Source organism: Cyrtonyx montezumae, unplaced genomic scaffold, assembly GCF_038088225.1.
Source record: "Cyrtonyx montezumae isolate F1298 unplaced genomic scaffold, pur_monq_1.0 scaffold_8, whole genome shotgun sequence".
NCBI classification, from domain to species: domain Eukaryota; kingdom Metazoa; phylum Chordata; class Aves; order Galliformes; family Odontophoridae; genus Cyrtonyx; species Cyrtonyx montezumae.
Genome location: NW_027072089.1, coordinates 11,964,839 through 11,991,231, shown reverse-complemented (window position 1 = coordinate 11,991,231; position 26,393 = coordinate 11,964,839). Strand labels below are relative to the sequence as shown.

Genomic DNA, 26,393 nt, shown 5'->3' with positions numbered 1-26,393 from the left:
ATAACTCTTGATGGGGAAGTTTTCATGTTTTGAAATCTTCCTTCATGTGATCATCCACATAGAAAAGGAGCATATTTTGCATGTTCAGACCATTTACTAAACTTAAGTCTCTTTCTGTATTGAATTAACATTAAGCAAATAATTGTTTTTATGAAGTTGATGCGATCAATTTTAATCTCATGCTTTTTGCCTGTATTTTAGAGTTGGTAAAAAATACTTGCCTTGTGTTGTTGAATTTAAAAATGAATTGGCTTTTGCCTTTAATGTTTAGGTTGGAAATGTCAACCAAAATGTGAAGAAAAAGTCATGCAAAAAAAAAAGCTGTCCTTCCTTTTGACCAGAGTTGTTATTTTTAAATGTATTTTAAAGGGGTATGACTTCTTGAACTTGCCTTGGCTGCAAGAGATCTTGTAACGTTCTTTCCAAAAGCAGATGAGGTAATGTTGGAATTGTAGCACCTTTGTTGTGGAAGGTATTTTTGTGGTTCAATTTTATTCCTGGTTTTTGTGTCTTTCTCAAAACAAAACAAAAAAAGAATAAAAAACAAAGAAAAGGAGGCTTGTTGAATGGACTATTGTGGAATAGTATTCACAGAGCTCAGTTTGTCTTTAACTACTCTAGACTTCCTTTTTAGTTATGAGACCAAGAAAGAGATGGTAAGTCAGAGCAAAAGTCTAACACTCTTTCTAAAATCATGCTTTGAGTGAATGTGCAAGCCCATAGCAAATTATCCTCTTAAATATTTTTCTGTATTTTGAATGATGATCCTTGTTATATGAGTTTGAAAGACACAAGACCAAATTCAATGCTCCTGCTGAGTCCAGAGCAAAGCAGTTACAGTAGTCCTTCATGGATATCTGTCTTCTACCTTGGGTTCTGAACTTCACGTAGTGCACTGATAGAGAGCAGATACTGCATTTTTACCAGCTCTTCATTTGTACTCTCCTGTGCCAAAAGATTGCTATTTTTTTTGCCTGAGTTTTGCTAGTGACAGAGCAATTGTGACAAGGATTGTTTTCTCTGTTGGGGATGTTTTTGCTTTATCAGTGATGGAGAGCAGAGTGCAAGTCAAGGCAGAAGGATGAAACTTAGCTGCTATGCTCTGCTTTTCTGTGCTGCATTTGATGGGATTTGATATTCTTTCAGTTAAAAACTTCATTAATTTTTCTGTGTGATGGTGTAGAGTATACAGAATAACTTATTGCTTAATTTTGGCTTTGCAAGCAGCTATAAAGGGGAAATCCAGTGCTATGTAGCTGGATCATACAGGGCCCAGGAAATATTACTGACCTCATAAATCAAAGGTTCCAAGAGATCTGGGTGATATATGAACCTTATGCAGACCTTGTGTCAGTAATAAATCATTTTCTCCTCAGTAAATTAGGGAAGTTGACAGATTTTATGCAGATGTTCCTTAAGCAGAGAAATAAGCTAAATTAATTGAGCAGATTAGAATCGTGGAGTAATTCAGGTTGGACCTCTAGAGGCCAACTACATCAGTTGCTATGGATTAGTCTCAGTGTGGTTAGCAAACATGAAATTAGGAGCTCATTTCAAAAAATGCCCAGCATATTAATATATTTTGTGTGCTCCTTTTGTATGTTAAAGCATATTTTCTTTTCTTTAGCTGCATGTTGTTATTAGCAAGACTACAGCCAAAATAATTATTGACTGCAAAGAAGCTGGTGAGAAGACCATTAATGCAGCAGGGAACATAAGTTCTGATGGCATAGAAGTGCTGGGAAGAATGGTCAGATCCAGAGGACCAAGAGACAACTCTGTACCAGTGAGTAGAATAAGAACAATTCTTTAAACCATTTGAATATTCTAAAAACAAGCATTTGGGAACTTTGCATTTTAAGTTGAAGCAAAATGAACTTGTATTTGATACAGAAAAGCTCCGTGATTTCAGATATTTAAATAATCAGAAAGATTTTCCCCAGATTGTCTTTAATTCCTCTGAAATTGTTGCCCTAGAAACAGTAATTGATCATTCTGTTTGCATGGCAACCTATGGGATTCTTTCCATTTTGCCTTAGATAACTTTAGGTTTTATTTGTTTTTCTAGGTAGACTTAGTTGTTGAGGGAGAACTGCCAAGCTGGTGAGGATCTTGGGAAGACTTCTTTGCTGAGCAGCATTGTTTGCTGATTTTCTTTGAACTCTGTTGACTCTAGAGAGAGGTTAGCATAGAATGTGAACCTTGAACTCAAGGCTTGATTTGAATAGGAATGAAGTTTAAAAAACGTATTTACTTGTTATTATATGTAAGTACTCTTTTAGTCAAAAATGAGCCCTCAGAATACATCTCTGTCTACCAAAAAAAGAGCCCTTAGTGCTCAAGCTTACAGATAATAATTATATCAAGCCTGTAAAGACAATTATACAGAGAAACTTTTGTAGTCACTTTCCAATAGAAACAGAAAAAAAGACAAACTTAGTAAAACTTGGAATTAAAGAAGGCTTTGTAAAGAGAAGTGGAAAGAAATTGTGTCTTTTGTTAGAACCCAGGAATCTATAAAAGATAAGTTGGATTACCCACACACTGAAAAATTCGGTTTTGTTCAAATGAACAGTAAAACTTACGTAAGACTATGAATTTGTAGCTGTAGATGCAGTTTCTTTACTCCATGCAACTGTAGATGTCTTGAAATTTTACCAAGTTACAGGCAGGTCAGGAAAGCATACAAATAACCTCCTTTAAAATCTCAGTTCTGCACACTGTATTCATCCTGAGTAGAACTTGTGTGGTCATATTTAAGGCAAGAATGAGGTGGTTTCTTCTACAAAAATTAGAGGACATCAAAAGAAACTAGTAGGAGGCAGGACAGTGACTCTCCATGCAACAGGTACTAATCAGTGCTGCTTATTTTTTTATTAAATATTTATTATTTTAGAGATGTATTGACAAATTAATAGAAAGAAAATAAGGGACATTGCTCATTGTGGAGAAACAAACAAATCTGGGGCAGGGAATCCCTGATCTGAATGTCGTGGGAAGATAGTAGACTGTACGGGAGCCTTAGATCTTTGTGCTTTATTAGATTTCAAATGTTGTGCTGTTGAAAATGGGGTACAGGGATTTAGTCTGTCCCAGTAGCTTCGTAGTTTTAAGGGGCTTGACCATGCCTGCATAGAATAGTTTAACGTTTTTAGAATGGTTTTAGTATGTTGTTTTTCTTTCTAATGAATAAAAGCCAATATAACTGAAGCCAACAAAATAACATAATTTTTTTAGTTTTGAATGCTCTTTCTCACAGTATCCTCTGGACAAAATGTTCAGCAGCACATTCATATTGTGATAGATGAATAATTGACTGGTCAGGCTCAAAGTGGTGATAAGAAATAGAGTTACACCTGTCTGGAGTTCAGTCAATACTGGGATTGTGCAGAGCTCCATTTTAGGGACAGTTCTCTTTAACGTTTTCTTAAATGACGTGAACACAGGACTTGAGTGTATGCAAAAGGTAAGGTTGCAGGTGACACTAAATTGGGAGGAACTGTTTACTCCCTAAAAGGTAGAGAGGCCTTGCAGAGAGATCTTAACAAATTGAAGGGATGTGCAATTATCAATCGCATCATGTTTAATAAGAGCAAATTCTATATTCTGCATCTGGGACAGGGCAGCTCTGGGTATATGTACAGACTGGAGGATAAGAGTCTAAAGAGCAGCCTCTGGGAAGGAATCTGGGAGTTCTGGTTGACAGCCAGTGGAATATGAATCAGCAGCATGCCCTGGCAGCCAGAAGGACCAACTGTGTCTTGGGGTGCATGAGGCCAGCTGAGCAAGGGAAGGAATTGTCCCACTCTGCTCTGCACTGGTGCAGCCACACCTCGAGCACTGTGTGCTGTTTTGGGTGCCATGATATATAAAAGTCACAAAACTAATAGAGGGAGTCCAACAATGGGCTATAAAGATGGTGAAGGATCTAGATGGGAATATCTGAAGTCACCGGGTTTGTTGAGCCCAGAGGAGGCTAAGGGGAAGCAACATGGCAGCCTACAGCTCCTCACAAGAGGAGCAAAGGGGCTGATGCTGATCTCTATTCTATGGTGACAGCAATAAGACCCAAGGGAATGGCATGGAGCTCTGTCAGGGGAGGGTCAGGTTGTATATTACGAAAAGGTTATTCACCAGATGGTGGTCGGACACGGTTACAGGTTTCCCAGGCAAGTGTTCATGGCTCTAAGCCTCCTGGAGTTTGGGAAGCATTTGGACATGGCTCTCAGAAATATGGTTTGATTTTCACGTGGTCCTATGTGAATCCAGACACTGGACTTGGTGATACTTCTGGATCCCTTCCAAGTCAAGATATTCTGTGATTTGTCAAACAATTTTGAGTATATCCCAAATTAGAGTTTTTTGTCCCATTGATGGGTGCGGTATGCTACAGTTCAGTGAACATTTATCCTAGATAGACGGAACAAAAAGGGAATTAGGCTAAACATGACTAGCCCTTTCAGCAACCCTTAATAGTGGGGCATCTCTGGGTTAGAAGTTCCAGACAGCTAACGCAGAGAAACCTAAACTTGACAAGAAATAAATACCATTCTTCATTCCTTCAGCAGGATTGAATAAAAAGTCCAGCTTTAAAACATAGTTTACTTACAAATCACAACTTTTTTCTTTATTCATGCTTCCTTTTCATCGATATTTATCTTGTTTTACCTCTGCGTGTTTGTAACATTAAAAGAATTAAGATTTGATGTGTTCTACTGTTGGGAATGCTTTGCAGAACCGTAGCCTGATCAGATAAGGATGAGTAGGCTTTTCTGTATTACTGACTTTCCTTGCAGAATTGGAGATCTAGAAAGCAAAATTCATATGAATGCTCAGAATTATGAATAAAAGGCTAATGGTAGCAAAGAAAGCTTTGTTTAGTTATTTAGCTTGAGTCAGAGCAACCCACGTAGTATTTTAAAATAAAGATACTGAGTCATTCAACATTTGGATGGTGAATGCAGCAATTCAGAGAATGTCTATTTGCTCTTTATTTTACACCAACATATTCTATCACTAGGGATCTCTGGATTGTTTAGTCCAGTATATGAATGTGTATATGCTCCTGTGTGTAGGACTGCATAAATTTAACCAATAATGTCAGGCTTCCACTGTTTATGGTAACAGAATAGCTTGGGATAGATTGATTTGTGGAAAAAGAAGAAATACTGCTTGCTTCTGACCCTGAAATGATTTCTGCACAACTGGCTGAGGTGTTTCTGCAGTTCTTTACTGATATGTCTTATTTGCTTAAGTGTAGTACCATGTAAATGCCCAGGGTCATTCTGAGTTAAGCAAATTAATGAGTCTTCCTGGAATTAGTAGCCCTGAGATATGTGATGAAGAGGTGTCTAAGTAGCTCCACGTGGAGCCAGCATGGGTTTGAAATAGTTGGGGACACAGACCTGTTTGACTCCAGGCTAGTCCTTTGTGGAGCCAACCCAAATGTCCAGAACTTCCTTTCATTATGCACTTCAGCAGCTAATCTGCTCGCAGATGAGGAGAAATCCTATGTATATGGAAGCGTTCCTTGGTTTAAAATATGATACTTGACTTATGTAAGAAAAAAACCCAAAGAAAAACGAAAACCTACCCATTTCAATTTTATCTTAAAACTTCAGTGCTTCTAAAGGTGTTAAAACTTTTGAAGTTTTAAAATCCTGACCTTCATTCCTCTGTTCTAGTTTTAAAATAATGCTGCTGAAAATAATTATTTACATTTGCTTAAATGAAAATAATAGCAAAACTAAAGATCATTCCTCTATCTCTAGCCATTCCTCAATGTTTTTAACATGTGGGGCTAATTTAATGGGGTGTTCTGTTCCCTTCTTTATTCAGTAAGCAAGTAAATGAGGCATGGAAAAAGAATGGAAATAAAAACTGAGTGAGGCTTCATTTCTCTAGGCCCATTTTTTATTCAGATCAAGGATGTAATGGAGACACCTATTTAGTGTATTGTTTCTGACTACCTAGCAGCTGTAATTTTTACCAAATGTTTGTGTTCCTGTAGGTTAAATTCTTGTCCAAAGCATGTTCCCAGACATGAGGTGGGAATTTTTCTTTCTGACCAAAGTTGTCATGCAGCAAGCTTTTCACCATCCATAAGTTTTCATTGCCTGAGGATAATATGGATAAAAGGGGGCACATTCTGAAATAAAATAGCACTGGAGGAGATAATAAATATTATCTGTGGCTCAGTTCCAGTGTAAGTAATATGCTACAGGAGATCTTGTTCCAGATAAAATCTGAGCACCAGGCAAATGCAGTATTTTGGGATGTTCAACTGTCTTAACACCTGTCTCTCTTACACCATCAAATGTCCACAGCATTTCACATTGAAGAGCTTGCTCAGTTGATATCATATCTGATAGCTGGACATGTTGGTTAGAACATAAGCCTTTTTACAGTTTAAGTTAGCATATTATCGACTGGCAGCTCTAAGTTGATATCCATTCCTCTGTCTAGCCTGAGTACTCAAATGAAGGTAGCTTTTCTTGCTGTTGGCTCTGTTTTGCACTGCTCTTACAATTAACTATCATCTTGTATATCATCTTATTTTGAAACAGTTGCAATTGCAGATGTTTGACATTGTTTGTGCTACCTCATGGGCCAACCGAGACAAATGCTGTGAGCTTCCTGGCTTGGTAAGAAGCTTATTTAATTGCCTGTATTAATTACTTCATTTTTTCTTTTTACTGAGGCAAATGTTTTAAAGGAAATGTTTGGTTAAGTGTTTTAAAAAAAAAGTCCAAATGTACTTGGGTTCCTTGTCCTACTGAAAGTCAATATGATGTATGTTTGTAAATCAAGTAAGCTGTTTTAAGGCACCCATGTAATACTATGTTTCATTTCATAAAATTCTTACTTCTGAAACAAAGTTTTGTACATAAGTCTCATCCAATCTTGATCTTTCCTTAGAGAGATGAGGAAAATTGCCCTGCCCTTCCCCATGCTTGTTCCTGTTCAGAAGCTAATAAGGGTCCTCTGGGACCTCCAGGACCACCGGTAAGATTTCATTCAGGTTTTTAGCCAACTGTACCAAATTGTCCATGTGTCACCTTTAGTCCAAGACACATAAATGTACTGAAATTGTGTAACTAATGAGAATTTCCAGTATCAGTAAAGTGATACAGTGTCATTCAATTTAGAGTAAAAATGCTAAGAAAAAAAACCAACTTGTCACTCAGTCATAAGTTCATAAGTTCATAAGGTTGGAAAGGACCTATAAGATCATCTAGTCCAACCATCCTCCTATCACTATCTCTACCCAACTACTAAATTAAATCCTTTAGCACCTCATCTAAACGCTTCTTGAACAGCGCTAGGGATGGTGCCTCAACCACCTCCCTAGGCAGGCCATTCCAGTGCCTGACCACTCTTTCAGAGAAAAAATGCTTCCTCAGGTCTAATCTAAATCTTCCCCGGCGCAACTTGTGGCCATTCCCTCTCGTCCTGTCATTATTTATCAGGGAGAAGAGGCCCACCCCCTCCTCACCACAACCCCCCTTCAGGAAGTGGTAGAGTGCAATAAGGTCTCCTCTGAGCCTCCTCTTCTCCAGACTAAACAATCCCAGCTCCCTCAGCCGCTCCTCATAAGACTTGTGCTCCAGACCCCTCACCAGTTTTGTTGCCCTTCTCTGAACACGCTCCAGGGCCTCAATGTCCTTCTTGTAGTGAGGGGCCAAAAACTGAACACAGTACTCGAGGTGCGGCCGTACCAGAGCTGAGTACAGGGGGATGATCACCTCCCTGCTCCTGCTGGCTACACTATTTCTAATACAGGCCAGGATGCTGTTGGCCTTCTTGGCCACCTGGGCACACTGCCGGCTCATGTTGAGCCGAGCATCAACCAATGCCCCCAGGTCCTTTTCCTTCTACATTCTTCAAGCCATTCTGCCCCAAGCCTATAGCATTGCATGGGGTTATTGTGGCCAAAGTGCAGGACCCGGCACTTGGTCTTATTGAACCTCATCCCATTGAGCTCAGCCAAGCTGTTCAGCCTATCCAAATCCCTCTGAAGGGCCTCCCTACCCTCAGGCAGTTTGACACATCCTCCCAACTTGGTGTCATCTGCAAACTTACTGAGGGTACACTCAATTCCCTCGTCTAGGTCATCAATAAAGATATTAAACAAGATGGGCCCCAAAACTGACCCTTGGGGGACACCACTCATAACAGGACGCCAGCTGGACTTAACTCCATTAACCACTAATTTCTGATGGATAAGGAGGCCTGAAGCATTTAGGGACTTGGAAGTTTTTCTAGCTTGCTAGCGAATGATGAAACAACAATCTCAAAACTTCCCTTTTCTTTGTGATGGTTCTTTGCTAGCACTCCTCTAATTGCTTACTGTACAGAAACACAAGACACTGTACTGTTCAGCAAGTGTCTTGTGTTTCTTATGTAACAAGTGGAACTAGATAGTTTCATCTAGAAGAAAGATTTTACTTTCCGTCTCAGCGTAGTATCTTAGGAAGATGGAATAAATCTTTATTTCCTGCCTAATGGAAGAACTCATAACGGATCAGACCAGACAACTGAGATGTGGGTGCTTTGAATTCAGATAACTCAATTTCACATCACATGGCGATTTCTGACAGTTTAGAAAGGTTGCAGGCTCTATTTACAGTAGTATATTATTTATTTGGTGTAAGAGAATTGTAACTAGAATGTTTGCAGAGCATTCATGTTTTTTCTTTTACAAACACACTGATAACTCTGATTGGCATCTTAGGGCTGCTTGCTAAGTTAGCTTGACATAAGGCGCTCCTATGAACAAATTTTATCTTCATGTTTGTCTGCTCATTTTGTGTTCTGAATGATACGAGAGCATGTTTTGAAGGGAAAGAGCCAGTGAAGAATGTGAAGGAAAATAAGTGTTTTGAAAAGATTTTAAAATACACAAATTTTGTATAATACATGTTTAACAACTCAGATGTTACATCTTTTTTGCAAGAACTGTTGCTTAAGCTTTAGGTACAAAAACTAGAGAAGATACTTGAAAAGGAGAAATTTAATTGAAGATGTGTCTTGAGAAAGGAAAAAATTACTGTGTTCTCCTATTCAAGTATAGGTTATGAGTCAGTTATGGATTAAGGTTTTAATTCCATTATATAGACACAGTGTGTTTCTTTACAGAAGGACAGAGGGATAATTCACATGAGTCCTTTTACTATATGTCTCAGAAAAAAAAAGCTTAAAAATTATTTGAATGGAGGGATATATGTTGCAGCAGTTCAGAATGTATAAAGATCAAGAAATGCCAAAGCTTAATTCAGAAATAAATAATCTATTTTTATTTATTAACAATAATTTGTTCACTGCAAAAGGAGGTTTAAAGCCAAGCAGAAAAATCATAGAATCCTAGAATTGTTTATGTTGGAAGAGACCCTTCAAGGTCATCTAGTTCAACTTCTCTGCAGTGAACATGGGCATCTACAGCTAGATCTGAGTGCTCACAAAGTTTGGTCTGGTCTGACCTTGAATGTCTTTGGGGAGGGGTCATCCACCACCTCTCTGGGCAACCTGTTCCAGTGCTTCACTACCTTTACTGTAAAAGTCTTTTACCTTATATCTGATCTAAATTTCTTTTAGTTTGAAACTGTCTCACCTTCTCCTATCACAGCATACTTCGCTGAAGAGTCTGCCCCCTTCTCTGTTATCATTGTCTGGTCAAGGGAGCATGTAATTCTAGAAACATCCTCTTATGAGTGCTTTTTTTTTTTTTTTTTTTGCCAGTCACATGGCATGTGGCTTGGGAAATAGGTATAAGGTCTGGGAAAAAGTAGAGCAAAAAACAATCTACTCACTGTTCTTTTCTGAGCCAACCAAGAGCCAGTCACATTGCTGTGTCTGGTCAGTACTGCTCTGGGCCATTAAAATATTATGTGACTTTTCTCAAAGCCAAGGATTTTTCTGCTTTAGGGATCAGAATTCTTCCATATAGCCAATTTTAAATATTATACCAACAAGTCTCACAATAAAAGGCTTCAATTTGTTCAGGACTGTATCTCTGGAAATATTACTTAAGGCCTTGTAGAAAGTGGATCGTTTTGGATAAGAGAAAGTATCGTTTAGAGTTAAGATTATCTGGAAGATTTCATTATGGGTAACAGTTTTTATGCCTTAATTTACTGGAATTTGATCGTGCCATCTGAAATTGTGCATGTAAAACTAAGGTAGTACACAAACCTGATGCCCACATTGTGAAAGGAGAGCTGCAGAACTTGACAAGGTGAAGAAGGAGACAGAAAACATTAAACTTCTCCAAGTTATCCAATAATTGTAATGAAAAGCTTTCAGTGCTTCATTGGTTTTAACTAACCAAAAAAGCTAACGAGGTGAATTCATACCAGTTGATTAAGAATTGTTTCTGAGGAAAGTACTGGCTATCTATCAAGAAGTTCTTTAAAATAACAGAAAAGACATAACAGGAAATCTTGGCTAGAACTAGAAGTCAAAGAAATGACAAGTTTGATATTATTATACAGTCTTATTAGTACTGGGGTTTAACCACTAAAACAAGTTTATGGGAAAAATAAGGGAGGTTCTTGTAATGTTTTCAACTTAAATCAAGGCTTCTGTGGAATTTGTGCTTTTGCCATGCTAGGATTACTGGGTTCAAAACCAGACTCATTGTGAATCTTAAACCATATGATTCAGTTATGATGCCTAGCTGTACACAGTCCTTTTTGACTACAAAGAAGGGCAGAGTCTCTGTAATGCTTATATCCCAAGAGATAAAGGAGTACACTCATGTGAAGGAAGAGGGAAATTGACCTGAAAAATGTGAAAAACAATCTTTGTGCTGTCCTGGAGGATAAAGCACTTCCAACATGTATATGCAAAACATATTCATGGCAGCAATCCATAGGTATATGCAACTCCAGTGTCTCAGATGATACTAATAAGAAAGGCAACATTTGGTTAATAAATGATTAACAGATGTAGGCACCACTGAAGAAAGTAAGAAAGAAAAAAATAGGCAAAAGATTATTTGCCTATGTGTAACACTAAATTTGACCATAGTAAATTTACTAGATACTGGAGTTGTTCTTGGTGAAAAATACTCCTTAGTAATTGAAAACTCAGCCTTTAACAATGTGGTGTTCCTGAGGAGAATGGGCAGATGTGCAGGAGGTTTCAGCAACTGAAGGGGAACCCATGACCCCATGTATGCAGCTTTCAGTGTTATTTTGATGCGTACTGTGTGTGAATTCTTGGCTCATCAAATTAGTTACATCTGTGTTTAAATCTGCTCCTATGTATGACCACATTGAAGTATATTCTCAGTTTAATTACTCAAATGGAAGGATCTGGACAGGATCTTCACTGTGATTCAAGAACAAGAATGAAACTTTTGGGCTTCTCTAGATTTCATTTCTGTTTACTTGGGAGCTTTGGTTTTCAGAAAGTCCTATGCTTGTACTTTACAGGGTGGTCCAGGTGTCAGAGGTGCCAAAGGTCATCGTGGAGATCCAGGTCCAAAGGTACTTTGTACAGCACTTTACAATTGTCAGGTGCACAGGCACTTGGTTTGTTTTTGCTGCATGTAAACTCTGAAATGAATCCCAGATTCTCGCTGTTGCTGGGGAAAATGCATAGTGAAATTTCACTGGTGTTTCTTGTGTCTCTTTTCATAACAATTGCTTGCCATGTGTGTTTCTTGATAAAAGAAATAAAATTGAGAATGCTGCTATCACAGCATAAGTATTTTTTTTCTATTTGTGAAGGAACTTTGTCATTTTAAAGTGGAACACTAACTGTTCATTCAAATGTTAACTCATATTTCAGATGTTTTTGAGTCTATCAGTACTTAATTCTTCAAACAGAAACTGCCTTTCTCCATATGATAGGAGTTTAACTTATGTCCTGTGCTGCTTTAGGGGCCAGATGGACCTCGAGGTGAAATTGGTGTTCCTGGACCACAAGGACCTCCAGGACCACAAGGACCCAGTGGACTTTCTATTCAAGGCCTTCCAGTGAGTCTTACAAAAACAATAGGGTTTTCTTCTCTGCTTTGGACAGCACTTATCTTAGATTAGACCAATGCAGAATCTGCATTTCAATATTTATGGGGAAGTTGCATATTTGGTTTAACCTATGGTGAAAGCGGGTTCAATGCCAACATTCCAGTTTGCACTTAGATACGAACTTGGATTCCTCTAGTTATCTGAAGGAATTTAATCAATTTGGTGTGACTCAGGTATGAGCATCCAAGCTTTGAGACAAGTGGAAAAAAACTCATGGTAGGGGAGTAACATGGCCCTGGACCAAAATGTTAATATTTAATCTTTCTTCTAGTTGTGGTGTTGCTCATTGCAGATCAGTCCTGACTTGAAAGGTATACCTAAGCAAGAACACCATATCTGCTGCCAAAACTGAGCAATAATATTCACTGCACTCACAAAGTCTGTCATCACAGGAGATGATTAGTCCTGAAATTTACAAAGCTGTTGTGAAATAAGTATCAGAATTTCATCATAAATACACATTGGTAGAACAATGAACCAAGAGGACTAATTTGTTTTATATCCATCTCCAGTAGATGGGTACACACAAGTCCTGAAAGGTATCAGATACATGTCTTTTTTTTCTGCTAGACTTGTGTCATAATTTTCCTGTTATAATACCCTTTCTTTTTTCTAATGTACTACTGTAAAAATATTACAAAATAATTTCTTGAAACTACATCTTCCTGATGACAGCATCAAGAATTAGTATAGAATACATTAATTATAAAATCAATTCTTGTGTAGAGGAAATGTGTTAAGACAGTGTGTAATTAAAACTAGCTTATTATCTGGAAAAGTTTATCTTTATTGTACATGTACTTTATAGAGATCCAATAGTTTCATCATTAAAGGAAGTATTCCTGAGTGATTAAATGAAATAGATTCTGATAAGAAGGGAAAAAAGAACTGATTTTTTGTGATTTAATGGCTATATGTCTGTCGGGTTAATTCTGAAGCTTTTTCAAATGAGTTTCATAGTCTTTATTTTCTATATTTGTAAATTCTTCATTTACATTTTTTTCACATTGAGTCTAAAGGTTTGCTTTCATCAGGAAAAATAGCCTTGTTTTCTTACTCTTTGTATGTTTGCTGCTTATTATTTTTTGTTTGGTTTTTGATGTTGATAAGAACTGTTATAAATAGGAAAGTAACCATATATTTAATTTACTGTGAGTGCTTCTTAATCTACAGGGACCACCAGGTGAAAAGGGAGAGAAAGGAGATCTTGGTTTTCCTGGCCTGCAGGTATTCCTCATGTTATTTTTTGACCTGTCACTTACTAAGTTTCTGTTGAATTGACATTGTGAATTTAAGGCACATATCCAAAACTGCTGAGAAGTGTGTTGTCATGGTAAATTTGAATGGATATTTAGAAGCAGGAATCTAGAGTATGCTGGTATGCAGTGACCAAATTGTTCAGGGTCTAAAGAACTAGTTATTTTCTTGACCTTGTTAAAGATCCAATTTCAGTGTTTAACAACTCAGAAACTATTGACTTTTAAATTTCTGCTTACGTAGCAAATTGTTGGTAACATCTGCTTATTTTCACTTCAAACATAGTAAATTCTTCATGGAATTATATAGGAGGACATATCAGACTAGTTAATTTTTGTTTTAGGATATCATTCACAAGATCAGCATATTAAAAACTGATTTTCAGTGAATCTAAACTTAGTTTGTGTCTGATATTTAGAAAGGAGTTTTTTTTTCCACTTGTGCTGCTTCCCAGGGTCATTTGCTCTTCCTTTTTCAAACAACTTTCTTCTGATTATATCCTTCCTGTATTTGTTGGTTGTTACCAGGTCTCCCCCTCTTGTTCATACATGTTAGGGATAGTAAACTTGTGCAATCTTTCCTCGTAAATCAGTTTTGTCAGCCTTCTGGACCACTACACTAATGGCTGCTCTGCTGCTTTCATGAGAGATTTCATTTGAACAATGTGGAGCTGTGCTGGATGTAATTTGTAATCTTAGGCCATTTCATATTGCTGCACTGACTTCAAACAGTGTAGTACCAGGCTCTGTTTTAGAAAAGAGGGAAACAGCATTTATACTTTCAGGTTAAGATACTGATTCGTGCATTAGAATCATATTTACACAACACTGGAATAATGCAGATTTCTTTACAGCTTAGCAGCACAGGAAGACTGATGTGATTCAATTGTCAGTGTCATTAATGGAGGATTGTAGTGAAGGAGCATGAATGAATGTGCATTTTAACAAAATTTAATTAATATCTCTCATTTCACAGAATTAACTTCATTACCAACTTTTTTATGGCCCCCACTTATTATCAAATTCCGTAGTTCCTCTCATTTGTGCAAAAGCATGCCAGTTTAATTGGAAAGTGATTTTGTTGCATTCTGTTGAGTTGATCTCATCATTGGTTCTCCCTTTATAATGCTTAGGGTGTCCCAGGAGCATCAGGTTCACCCGGAAGAGATGGAGCTCAAGGTCAAAGGGTAAGGTAAAATGAACATGTCTTGTTTGTTTTAAAAGATTCCGTTCCATAATGGATATGTTTCCCAGCATGGCTGATTTTTTGTAGCTTGTGTCACTTAAGTTCTTTTGTTTCTGGAGACCTGCATCTCTGTGCCAGTCAGAAGAGAAGGCAGAAATAGGGTGGATTATCTTTTCATCTGCTAAATCAAAGTTGAGAAATACTAGGTGAGTCCTGGGGGAACCATGCACTGTGTTTGCACTCAGTGCCGGTCATAGGAATATATGTCGCTTGTGTCCAGCACTGCCTAATAGTTCATTTGCTTATATGTTTAAAATTAGATGGTGGGTAAATGTTACATAATAAACATGCACTCAAGTACTATGATCTAGCTCATTAGTGAATAATGAAGATGATTACGAGGCATTTTATATTGAATGTAAACATTTGTAGAAACTACTGATGTGAGGAAAACTTGAATATGAAAATATGGCCCACTTTATTCTGCTTCTGGTAGAACAAATATAAATACTGCCTGTAGGAATCAGTAAGAACAGATCTTCACATTCATGTGAATAGACATAATTTTAATTAACTTGTAATGAAATATGAAGCTAAATGTATTCCTTTTCCTACTTTATTCTACTTTAATGCCTTCTTCTATATAGAAGCTCATTTTTTTACATGTTTTTCATCTCTTCTCCTTGGTTGTGTTCTGTCTTTTCCCCCTAAGTTCCCCTAGCTTGGTGTCATCTATTCATCTCCATGTTAAAGACTTTGAGCATGATGGACATTCGGATTTTTGCCATGATGTTTGTTTAATCTTGACCACAGACAAGTTGAAGTGATTTTGTTCTAGAAATTGTTTATGTGAGTGGCATGTATCCCCTCTTTTTGCATCCCTGATCACTAGTTAAACTGAGTATTTTTCAATTAAGGATGAAAAGTACTCAAAGTTTTAACTTTGCTATAAATAACATCTTTAGGAGTAGTCATACAACCCTAACCGTTGTAACCAGCAGTTCAGTTTTCCTACATATGGAACTAAGCAGGCTGATAAAGAGAGATTATATTTCTGAGAAAACCATGGGGTAAAAGTAGTGCAGCAAAGGTTTTGGATACAATCTGGAAGGGGCATGCAGTGCTTATTCCATAGAAGACCCCAACATTGTCTACAATAAGGGATGACATGTAAATAACCAGCCAGTTTTTATAGATGAAGTAATCATGCTTGTCTCTTGTGTTCACTTTCTTCTGGTGTTAACCAAAGTAGCTGGAGAAATAGCTTAGATCTCACTAAGATAGGTCTGTTAGCCTCTTACTGTCTCTGTGTGACCTTACACAATACTGTGCAGCAGTAGTTATTTCTAGAACAACAAACAATGGTATTTTATTAATTTTATGGTGTTGTAACTTATTTGATTACTGTGAAGTTATGACAACATAAAATTACTTTTAATGAGTGAAGATCCAAGCCAATGATATTACCAAAGTCTCTTTGAAGACCAAGCATTGGAGAAAGGCATAATTCTGAAAGGCATAACTGCAGCAACACCAAAAGGGAACTGGAAAATTCCTAAGAAGTAAATTGCCTTTTTGTATAATGTTCCCTTTGTTGGGCTTCCTCCTGTTAGCCAAGATGCCAAACTATTTTGCAGCTATTATACTACTAGAACTGAGATTTTATACATTATTCTTAGCTTAGCCATCATTTCCTCATTAGTTTTTTTTGTTCGTTGAAATATTTTAATTATAGCATGGAACTAGTGCCATAAAGCACTTAAACAGATGACTGAATCACATCGGTTTTAATGGGAAGTAAGCATGGAACTGATTTATATTGGGAGCTCTCTGGGAGCTTTTCTGAACTGGGGATAATGTGATATGAGACTCAAGAAGTCTTGCAGTTAAGGATTTTTTTTCTTCTAGTTACTAATACTTGAAATCACTTCATTTATGTTTCTTTCTTTCTTCTTTTGAAATCTAACATCCATCATTTAGGTTTTTATTGTTGAAACAATATAATCTTGTTGAAGTCAATTCGAAAAATGTCTATATTTTTTACTCTTCACATTTTACTTTAGCAGTTAATCTAGAGTACTTTTCTGTGTTTCTGCTTTTTAATTCCTGTTTAATTTTGCTTTTTGTGGATTTTAGTAACTAGTTAAAAAAACTAGAGCATCTCCCATGTCCGTTGTGTGAATTCATACGAAGATCATTTTTATAATGAAACACCCTCTCTTAAAAAAAAAAAAAAGTGTGATATACAAAAATACTGTGTGAAATTTGAATCAGAATAAGTGTTTTTTTCTGACAATAAAGCAAACTTTCAGAATATTCCTGCTAATATTTTTAGGCCTGTCCGGTGACCGGTTTAAATCTACATTTCAGACACTGTAATGTGGACTCAATTCTCCTGCCTTCTCATCAACTTCAAGATATAAAAGAGTGATGTTAAAGATTTTATAAAATAGGAAAAGGTTTCTTTCTGCTTTTATTTTATGGTTAGTTCTGTGGTTGTTTAGTGTCCTCTCTTAGCATACCATATTTGTAGCTGGCGATATACAGAGGTTTTTACTAAAGGGAACAGATTGTGTTTCTCCCTGTATCTCATCGAATGATACAGCTTGAATAGCACACTAGGGAATCCAAACTGATGTCATGCATCCTGGTGAATATGTAGACTGTAATTAGATTCTCTTGTGCTTTTTGTTCATCTTTTTCAGCCAAGAGTAGAAAGTTTGGAAACAGATTGAGACTGACCCTTGTTTAGATATGTAGGTAGAGAGGGGGAAAAGTCTTCTCTTTCCCATATCTCCATGGCTACTCTCCAAGGTGAAGTCACAGTTGCAATCCTTGTTATTTCTTGCAAAGTTCAGGCCACTCAAGAGGACAGATCTACACAGCTGTGACAAGAGAAGTCTAACCACACAATCACAGAATGGCTGAGGGATCTCTGGAGGCCATTTGATCCAAACCTCCTCCTCTGGCAGGTACAGCCAGCGCAGGTTGCCCAAGACATGTATCTTTTGAAAATCTCCAAGAAGGGAAACGGAGACTCCACAACTTCTCTGGGCAACCTGTGCCATTTTTCCATCAACTTCACAGTACATAAAATTTTCCTGATGTTCAGAGAGAACCTCTTGTGTTCCAGTTTGTGCCCATTGCCTCTTGTCCTGTCACTGGACACCACTGAAAAAGGCTTGTCTTCATCTTCTTTGCACTCTCCCTTCAGGTCTTTTTACATGTTGGTAATGTTCCCCTTGAGCTTCTTCCCCAAACAGAACACCACTTCCTCATTGGAGAAATGTTCTAGTTCTTTGATCATCATCATAACCCCCTGTTGGACTCTTTCCAATAGGTCCATGTCTCTGTAGCTGGATGTAGTGCTCCAGATGTGGCCTCACCACTGCTGAGCAGAGGAGAAGGATCATCTCTCATGACCGTATCTCTCATGAAGTATCATGGTGATACTTTACCTGATATAGCCATGACTACCATTAGCCTTCTTAGAACCAAGAAGACGCTGCTGACTTGTGGTCAACTTCTGTGTCTATGAGAGTCCCTCAGAGCATTTTCTTTCAGGCTCCTTTCCCATTGGTGACTGCACTGATTACTCCTCAAGATTTTCTCCTCCTTCATGTACCTGGAAGTAGTTGGCAGAATTAATTTATCATCCTGAGTGGATGTCGTGTTCCTCTTGATGATGCATGTTCTGGATACCATGTTTGCATCTCCAGTGCTTGTAACATTGTCACTACTCACAGATGCCTCATAGGTGTCCTCTGCTGTGCATCTTCTTGGTGAAGAGATAAGTTTCTTCCTTATTGGTTTGGAATGTTCTGGGAGAAGTTCTGTTGGATGCCTACTGAAGGTGGGACTAGACAGTTGAACTGTCAAGTTATTGATTTTCCTTGCTCAGCTGCTGCAGCTACACTGGATTCCAAAAGCATTGACCAATGCTACTTTATCCTGTTGGCAGATGTTTATCTGCAGTGAAATATATCTAATTGATAGAGAAGGTGACTCAGCATCTTAAACATTTCTTCAGCACTTAAAGGTTCCTCTCCTGCATACACTAAGAGCAGGAGGGTGGCAAAAACTGCTATATGTCACAAAGCCTGTGCCTAAACTTGTAAATCAGATATTGCTAGAACATAGTTTTGAACATGTTCAAAATGTGCGTATGTGGTCTAATATTTGACATTCCTCTTGGTAGTGTTGGCTGATGCCAATTACAACTCTTCAAGGACATAGTTCAGGGGATAGCATAGATCATAAACAGTTTCCAGTCTGCAGTTTGTGTAAACACTGATTGAGATTTAGAGAATCATCAAATTAAGGTTTGAAGGGACCTTTCAGAATTTGTTCAACACTGTGCTCAACTCAGGTTTGTGTTAAGTTTGATCCTTAATGCCTCCAAGTACAAAGACTCCACAACCTCTCTGTGCAACCTGTGGCCCTATATGACCACCTTCATTGTAAATTTTTCTGACACCTAATTATAACTTGCCTCTTTCAGCTTATATCTGCTGCCTTTTGTCCTACCGCTGTGTACCTATGAGATTATTCTGGTCACACCTCTTTTTCTTCTGATTAGGTAATTTAAACAGTAGTAAGATTGCCCCTTAGTGTTTTCTACTTCAGGCTGAGCAAACCAATTTACTTCAGCCTGACTTCATACTTCCATACTTCATATGTCCTGTGCTCCAGGCCCTGACCATTTGGCGACCCTGAATTGTACTTACTCCAGTATGTGAATCTTCAGGAAGACCAAAACCATACACACCTGCTGCTGAACCTGCTGGCTGTGATCCTATAGTCAGAGTGTGGTTGGTCTTTGTTGCAGTGGCATAGTGATGACTCAAGTTCAATCTGTGTCCATTTTGGACACCCAGTTATTTTCCACAAAGGTGCAGAAATGCATCCATGCACATCATTATGAGCTGTGCCACATCTTTTCCTCTAGTGATCTCTTTAATTTAGAAGTGAAGATTTAGTCAGAAGGAAACCTATACATAAGGATTTTTCTCTTTGAAAGTTAATTGGAGTTAGAACTTGAATAATTAACAATATATGGAAGAAATGTGTTCTAAACTATGAAGAATTAATGCTGAGTTCATTTCAGACTATCAGCTCATAGACTGCACTGATAGTTTCACAAGGAAGAAAGGAAATTCTAAACCAACGTTATTATTGTCTGTTAAGACAGAATATGTCAGTTGTGATTAAAGAAAAAAAAATTTGTGTTCTGACCAAAGCTTCCAAAAAGCTACAGTTCTGCTCTTCTTCTGGGTTAGCTTTAATCAAAAATAACTCCTGTTGATGCAAGATCTTTTTGGAACTACACCTCAGATTAATATGCTGGCAACGTTTACTAATATTACTGGGGCTCTGGGTACTGGAAGGATGCAGAGCTGTTTGAGTGGGTTTAGAGGAGGACCATGAAGATGACTGAAGGCCTGGCCTCTCCTATAAAGAAAGATTGAAGCAGTTGGGCTTGTTTAACTTGGAGAAGAGAAGGCTCTGGGGAGACCTCACTGGGGACTTATGATACTTTAAGAGAGTCTATAACCAAGATGGGGACCAACATTTCACGTGGTCTCATAATGACAGGGCAAGGGGGAATGGCTTTAAACTGAAAGAGAGTAGATTTAGGTTAGGTGTTTGGAAGAAATTTTTTACTCGTAGGATGGTGAAGCCCTGGAAAAGGTTGCCCAGGAAGGTTGTGGATGTCCAACTTCTGGAAACGTTCAAGGCCAGTTTGGAGGGGATCCTGTGCAGCCTGATCTAATGGTTGACAACTCTGCTTGTGGCAATGGGATTGGAACTAGATGTTCTTTAAGGTCCCCTCCAACCTGAGCCGTTCTATGATATTTCTCTAATGGTCACAGCAGCTTTTTGTAACAAGAGGAATTTTTTTAAATTTTTCATCAGGAAAAGAAAAAAAATGAAGGCGAGATTTCAGTTTGCTTTTGGTTTTTAGACATATTCAAAAGCAGTATGTGGAAGTCCTTCAAGCCTCAGTAGCTTCAGTTGAGGTTTTGCCAGTGTTTATCCTATTTGAAAAACAACTCCACAAATACCCCAAACAAAATTTGAGCTGCCAAAAACTGAAGTGTTTCTAGTGAAGTCAGCAGCAGCCTCTACTGTCTTCATCAGGGTTGAGATTTTTCAGAGATTTAGGTGGTGTCTAAATTCTGTGATGCCATTTGTATTTGAGCAGATTATATTTCTAATAAAGCAATTGTAGCTACACTGTTTGTCCATTGCTTTTTCATAACATCACCATAGTACGCTCCAATTTAAGATGACTTTGCAAAACAATATTCATCTTGATTGTAAACTGGCCTCCATTTGAGATCATACATCAAAATGCTCTTGACCATGCACTAAGGAGATTCAGTTGGAGGCTCTGTACACAGTTGTTCCTATTGTGGCTTTGACTGCATAAGAGATGAAGTGTTGTTGTGCTGTATAATTCCTTCAGGCATCCTGGGGACAGAAGCAGACAGAAAGCAAAGAAGAAATTTCAGTAAAATAGCAGAGTGAATAACATTGTTAAGGCTTCAGTACTCTGAATATAGCGTGTGAATTCTCACAGTGCTCTATTTGTTTATACATTACGTAGACCAAAAATAATGGGAAACAAGAGCCAGAAGAAATATGTTCCCAGTCTTTCTGCCAGTTTCCTGTTACCTTAATAATCTTCTCTGCTCCCAAGTTCAGAATGATTATCAAATCCATTCTGGCCATCAGATAATCTGAGTAATGTCATTGCAGCATAAACAGATATGTTTGGTCTTTAACATACATGAGAGAATAGGTATTGCTATACTCACCCTTGAATCAAACTTCTCTTTGGCTAGATTTATAAATAGCAATTTTTACAGCAAACAAGTGTAATTGGAAGGGATTTTAGTGGCCAAGAGATACATGCACTGTGCCAAAAGAACTGAATCCTAGGAACAGATAAGAGAGAGGAGCAGATGAAAGAAAGAAAATTGCTTTTAAGAAATAAATTGTGAGTGTATTCAAAGCAAATGTAATAGTTCTGATTCTGTTAGTTGTACACTTTGACTTGGATGGGAGAAGGAATGGACATCATACAGTGTTATTTTTATCCTGGATTCTAGAAGTCAATGAAAGGCTCTCCAATTCCTTCCGCAGTAGATAAATTAAGTCCTCATGGGTGTCCAGCCAGTTTTCATCTTGCATTAGTACCAATCAAAAATAAGTGGAGAGCTTTAAAAGTGAAATATAAACATGAAGATATCAATTTTCCCAGGGGTCATACTGTTTACAAAAATAAGGAGTTATATTATAGAATCTTCCATGCTATTATAAAACTGAATGACAGCCATCACTGAATTTTTCAAAACCTTGATCACACTGATCCTTTCGGAGCGTCAGAAACCCTATTTCATCATTTGCAATGCAGTTCAAAGTTCCTTCTGTCATTCTGGTTCCTTTAGAAATAATGATTTTGAAGACTGAATTCACTTGCCTTACTTTGCAGATGTATTTTTACTGAGCTTCACTTGCATTCTTTTCTCCCTGTATGTCTTAAAACTACTGTGATACGGTAACCTTATTTCAGTGCCACTTTGATATTACATTTGCTTTTGTGATGGGGGACCTGCTTTGTACTTTGGAGCTTTAGAAATCATCTGACTGCATTATTAAATAGGAAAGTATTTCCTTGTCAAGCTGAAAGATGCATAGATGACAGAATATGAGTTGATTATAATTATTTTGCCGTCAAAACTCTTCTGGTGGTGTTTTTTATAACAATCCTTTCTAGTTCATGACATAATATTCCCACACTATTTTTTTTATACCATATGAAAGCAGTTTTTAATCAGTTTCCAAATTATGTAAAGCATAGAACAACTAGTTCATGCTATATTAATTACTGAAACTATGTCAGAAAATGAAAAAAAGCAATTTTTTTGTAGCTTTACATAGTAGCTCTTTCTCTACTGAGAATTAGAATGTTCTTTGTGTGTGAGCAGAAACACTTTAAAAACCTTACTTTCCTTCTACTCTTACCACCATATTCTGGTCTTGAGCCAGTAATAAGATCATATTTTTCCTTTTTACTTTGAATAGGAATTAAATAATTGACATATTACTAGGCTGTTTAGAAATCTGTTATATAGTATGTGGACACGAAGTGTGTATTTTGGTTAATTTGCAAGAATACTTTACTGATAGAGTATTTTCTTCTACATCTGGTCAGCCTTTCTTCTCTGATTTGCTTGCTTTCCAGTCTCCAAGTTATCTTTAGTTTCTGGCTCTAATTTCTGGAAGCTCTGAAGCACGTTCATAATGTAAACCACATGAGAATCCCTATCGAACTCTCATTATGCCTCTTCCTGAGTCAGGACCTCTGTGATAGCTGGTACATATGTACAGTGTTGCTGGGCAGAGAGATATACGTGCAATTATAATCTTTCAGCACTCAATTCATGAGGCTATGAACTGTTGCAACCAGTGAGAACAGACCTGGAGCTGTGACCCATCTTGTGGGAGACAAGTTGGACGGCAAACTGTCATTACGGCGCATTACAAGTGAAATTCACTTAGAGAAGTGCCAGTACAAAGATTTTTGCATTACTTTCTTATTTCAGAAATACAGTGAGACCGTAGTTGGATTTTTTTTAAAGTGTTGGCTACACTATAGTTCCTTTTCAGAAATAAACTCTCCCCAGAGCCAAAAAAAAAAAAAAAAGCCTTCTAGTAAAAATATAACAGATTAATAACTTATGTGTAAAAGACTGATAAAATTATATACATTTCTCTTTTGAAGGGCCTTCCTGGCAAAGATGGACCCACAGGCCCACAAGGACCTCCTGGCCCAGTGGTGAGTATTGCCCATTGACTTCGTTACTGTAAAGGTCAGCAGAACTTCAGGGGATTGTAGGTCACTCTGTTATCTAGGCAAGGCCAAAGGTTCTCCCTGGAAGCTAAAATTCTCATGACTCACTGGGTTGGCAGAGAGCTTCTTATCCAGTGTAATTTCTTTCCATTCTCACATAGCTCAAGAAAGAATGTCTCCTCTGGAGAGAAGAGTGTCGTTCCATCAGTAGGCTGATAGTTTGCTCTGAGCTGAATAATAGCACTATATAAGAGAAATCAATGCTTTTACCATTTGGACTTACTTTCGGTAAGAAACTCAACTTGGGATTTAGTTGAAGTGAATTGCTCAGTTTGCTACAACTGGTTGAAGATGTGTGCATGTATTCAAATGCTCTCATAGAATAATCAAAAAAGACAGCAGGGACCTCATTCAGCTTTCAGTGCAAAATGTATCTTTGCTTCCAGAGTCAATTTCATGCTTCTCAGCTAGTATGGTTAGACAAAGTTAATGTCTTTTTGACAGATTTACGTTAGGTAAAACTGCTGATGGTGTTGAGTGTTCTCCATGCAGAGAGTCATAGAATTACAGATATCTCACATTGGAATGTACCCACGAGGATCATTGAGTCCAACTCCTGGGACCACCCAAAAGTCAAGCCTTATTACTAAGAGCATTGTCTAAACTCTCCTTGAACTCCAGGAGGTTTGATACCATGACCACTGCCCTGGGAGCCTGTGCCAGAGCCCGACCACCCTCTGGTGAAGAATCTTTTCATAATACACAATCTGTATCTCCCTGACATAGCTCCATGCTGTTCCTGTGGGCCCTGTTGCTGTCACCAGAGAGCAGAGCTCAGTCTGCCCCTCCACTCCCCTGTGAAGAGCTGTAAGCTGCCATGAGGCACTCCCTCAGCCTCCTCTGCTCTGGGCTGAATATACAAAGGGACTTGAGATGCTCCTTATACAATTTCCCCTCTAGATCCTTCACCATCTTTATAAGCCCTCCTTCGAATGCTCTCTAATAGTTTTGTGTCCTTTATATACTGTGGCATCCAAAGCCTCACACAGTACTCAAGGTGATGTGGCACCAGAATAGAGCATGACAATCACTTCTTTTGTCCAGCTGGATATGCATCCCCTCAGAACACAGTAGTAATATCACAGGATAAGCCTCACGATTCAGCCACAGAAATTAGTTTTTCTCAGATACTTCTTCAAGGGCTATGCTTTTGATGCTCTTTCTACTGCAAAATGTGTGTCTTAATTCTTTCTCCAACCATCTCTAGTCCTAGACTGGCAGAAATGTCCGTGGTTAGGAGATGTAGCTAGCTAGCAGGTTGCCTTGCTGAAATGCCATCTCCCACTATGTCCTCATGCCATTTTCTTAGCTCATATTCAATCCAATACATGGAAAAATAGATTTTTTTATTATTCTCATGTAATCTGAACAAAAATTTTCTGTCAGCCCAACAATTGATCTACATTGTAGGGATTGCCCAGTCTGTGGTAACGTGTTGAACAACGAAATATAGCAGGAAGATTTTTAGCAGAGATACAATGAGGCATAGGCTATTTTGTTTGTGATGTGGAATATTTAAAATCAGCACCCAAATTTCTGCTGACTTTGAATACAGTGCCTTTCTTTGTAAGTAGGTCTAATGAAGTCCAAGATCATCTGAAACTAAGGGTATCAAAATCCATATCTAAAATTGCAGTTTTGTTGTTAATGTTGAAGAATCATTTATGTTTGTGTTTACCATTTGATTACAGCATACAGAGTACACTTTTAAATTCAAGTATTGAATTATTTTGTAATAGTTGACTAGATCAGGATGCAAGACAGTTTGTACTGATTGAAATAAATTGATATTGAAAAGTAAAATCCAATATACAGTTTCCTGATTTTTAATCTCCTGAAAAATAAACTAATACATTTAAGTACTAGTAGCCCCCATGTTTAAAAACAAAACAAAGCAGAAAATGGTTCAGTAACTGTAAAATATTTACTTATTTATTAAGTTCTGAATGGAAACCATTCATAGAATTATAGAACTATAGGATGGTTTAGAGTTGGAAAAGACCTTTAAATTCTAGTTGCAACCACCTGCTAAAGACAGGGACACCTCCCAGTAGACCACATTGCTCCACTGTTGACCACTGTTATGTTGTAATTCATAGTACCTCATGGAAATTGGTGAGATGTTTTGGTCTTACTAAATATTAAGAAGTATCAGAAATTACAAAATTCTACTGCATAGGATATCTCCATGTTCATCTAAAAACAGATGATAAGGTACAGCAGGTTGCATGGTGTTGATTAACTTGTCAGCCTTTTGAAATTTCTGTGGCACATACATAATTAACAAAAAATAGGTTTTTTTATTTTGTTGTGTTGTTGTTGTTTTTGTTGGTGATGGTATTTTTTTATTTGGTTTCAGTAATGTTTAAAAACAGAAAAACATTTGGTGTCTATTTTCTACTATTGGAGTCACTGGCCATTAGAACTTTGTAAAGGAAAGTTTGTCACAAAACGTGTGTAACCTTCTTCCTTCAAAATGTACCTGTGCTTACTAAAGCAACCCTAAATGCCCTTTGAGTTCTAAGTGAGTGAATATTGCTTTATGGACTTCAGTATCATAGCTATTTCTCCTAGCAGGCCTTGTGGATGTTGCCATCACTAATATTTTCTTTCTCTTTCCTATGTAGGGCATACCTGGTGCTCCAGGTGTTCCAGGTATTACAGGAAGCCAGGGGCCACAAGGTGATGTTGGAGCTCCTGTGAGTACCATAAATAAATACTGATGTATTTATTCTTATGCATTCATTGATAATCTGATCGTGGCTTCACTGTTTTCAGAACTCCTGAGTATAGCTCGTGATCTGTTTGCAGTTAGTGGTTAAGCAAAATGTCTTTCTTTGTTCATTTTTCATATCTAAATGTGTTTGTTGATCTTGCGTACAATGTTTGGAGCATAGGAATGAGACAGTCAAAATAAAAGGCTAAACTTAAAGTAAAAACATAATAGTACGTGATCTTGTAGACTGTGTGCAATTACTTTTTTCTTTTTTCCTTTACTC

General features: G+C 37.7%; 1 protein-coding gene across 2 annotated transcripts in view; it reads left to right on the top strand.

Annotated features, from left to right (window-relative positions):
- Nucleotides 1–26,393, top strand: part of COL14A1 (collagen type XIV alpha 1 chain) — a 113,478-nt gene that overhangs the window by 70,465 nt on the left and 16,620 nt on the right. For both annotated transcript variants that reach the window (XM_065752803.1, XM_065752802.1), the window contains exons 33-41: nt 1,628–1,786; nt 6,567–6,644; nt 6,919–7,005; nt 11,436–11,489; nt 11,886–11,981; nt 13,206–13,259; nt 14,422–14,475; nt 23,266–23,319; nt 26,022–26,093. In XM_065752803.1, coding sequence (XP_065608875.1) covers nt 1,628–1,786; nt 6,567–6,644; nt 6,919–7,005; nt 11,436–11,489; nt 11,886–11,981; nt 13,206–13,259; nt 14,422–14,475; nt 23,266–23,319; nt 26,022–26,093 — 708 coding nt within the window. The remainder of the gene's footprint in view (nt 1–1,627; nt 1,787–6,566; nt 6,645–6,918; nt 7,006–11,435; nt 11,490–11,885; nt 11,982–13,205; nt 13,260–14,421; nt 14,476–23,265; nt 23,320–26,021; nt 26,094–26,393) is intronic.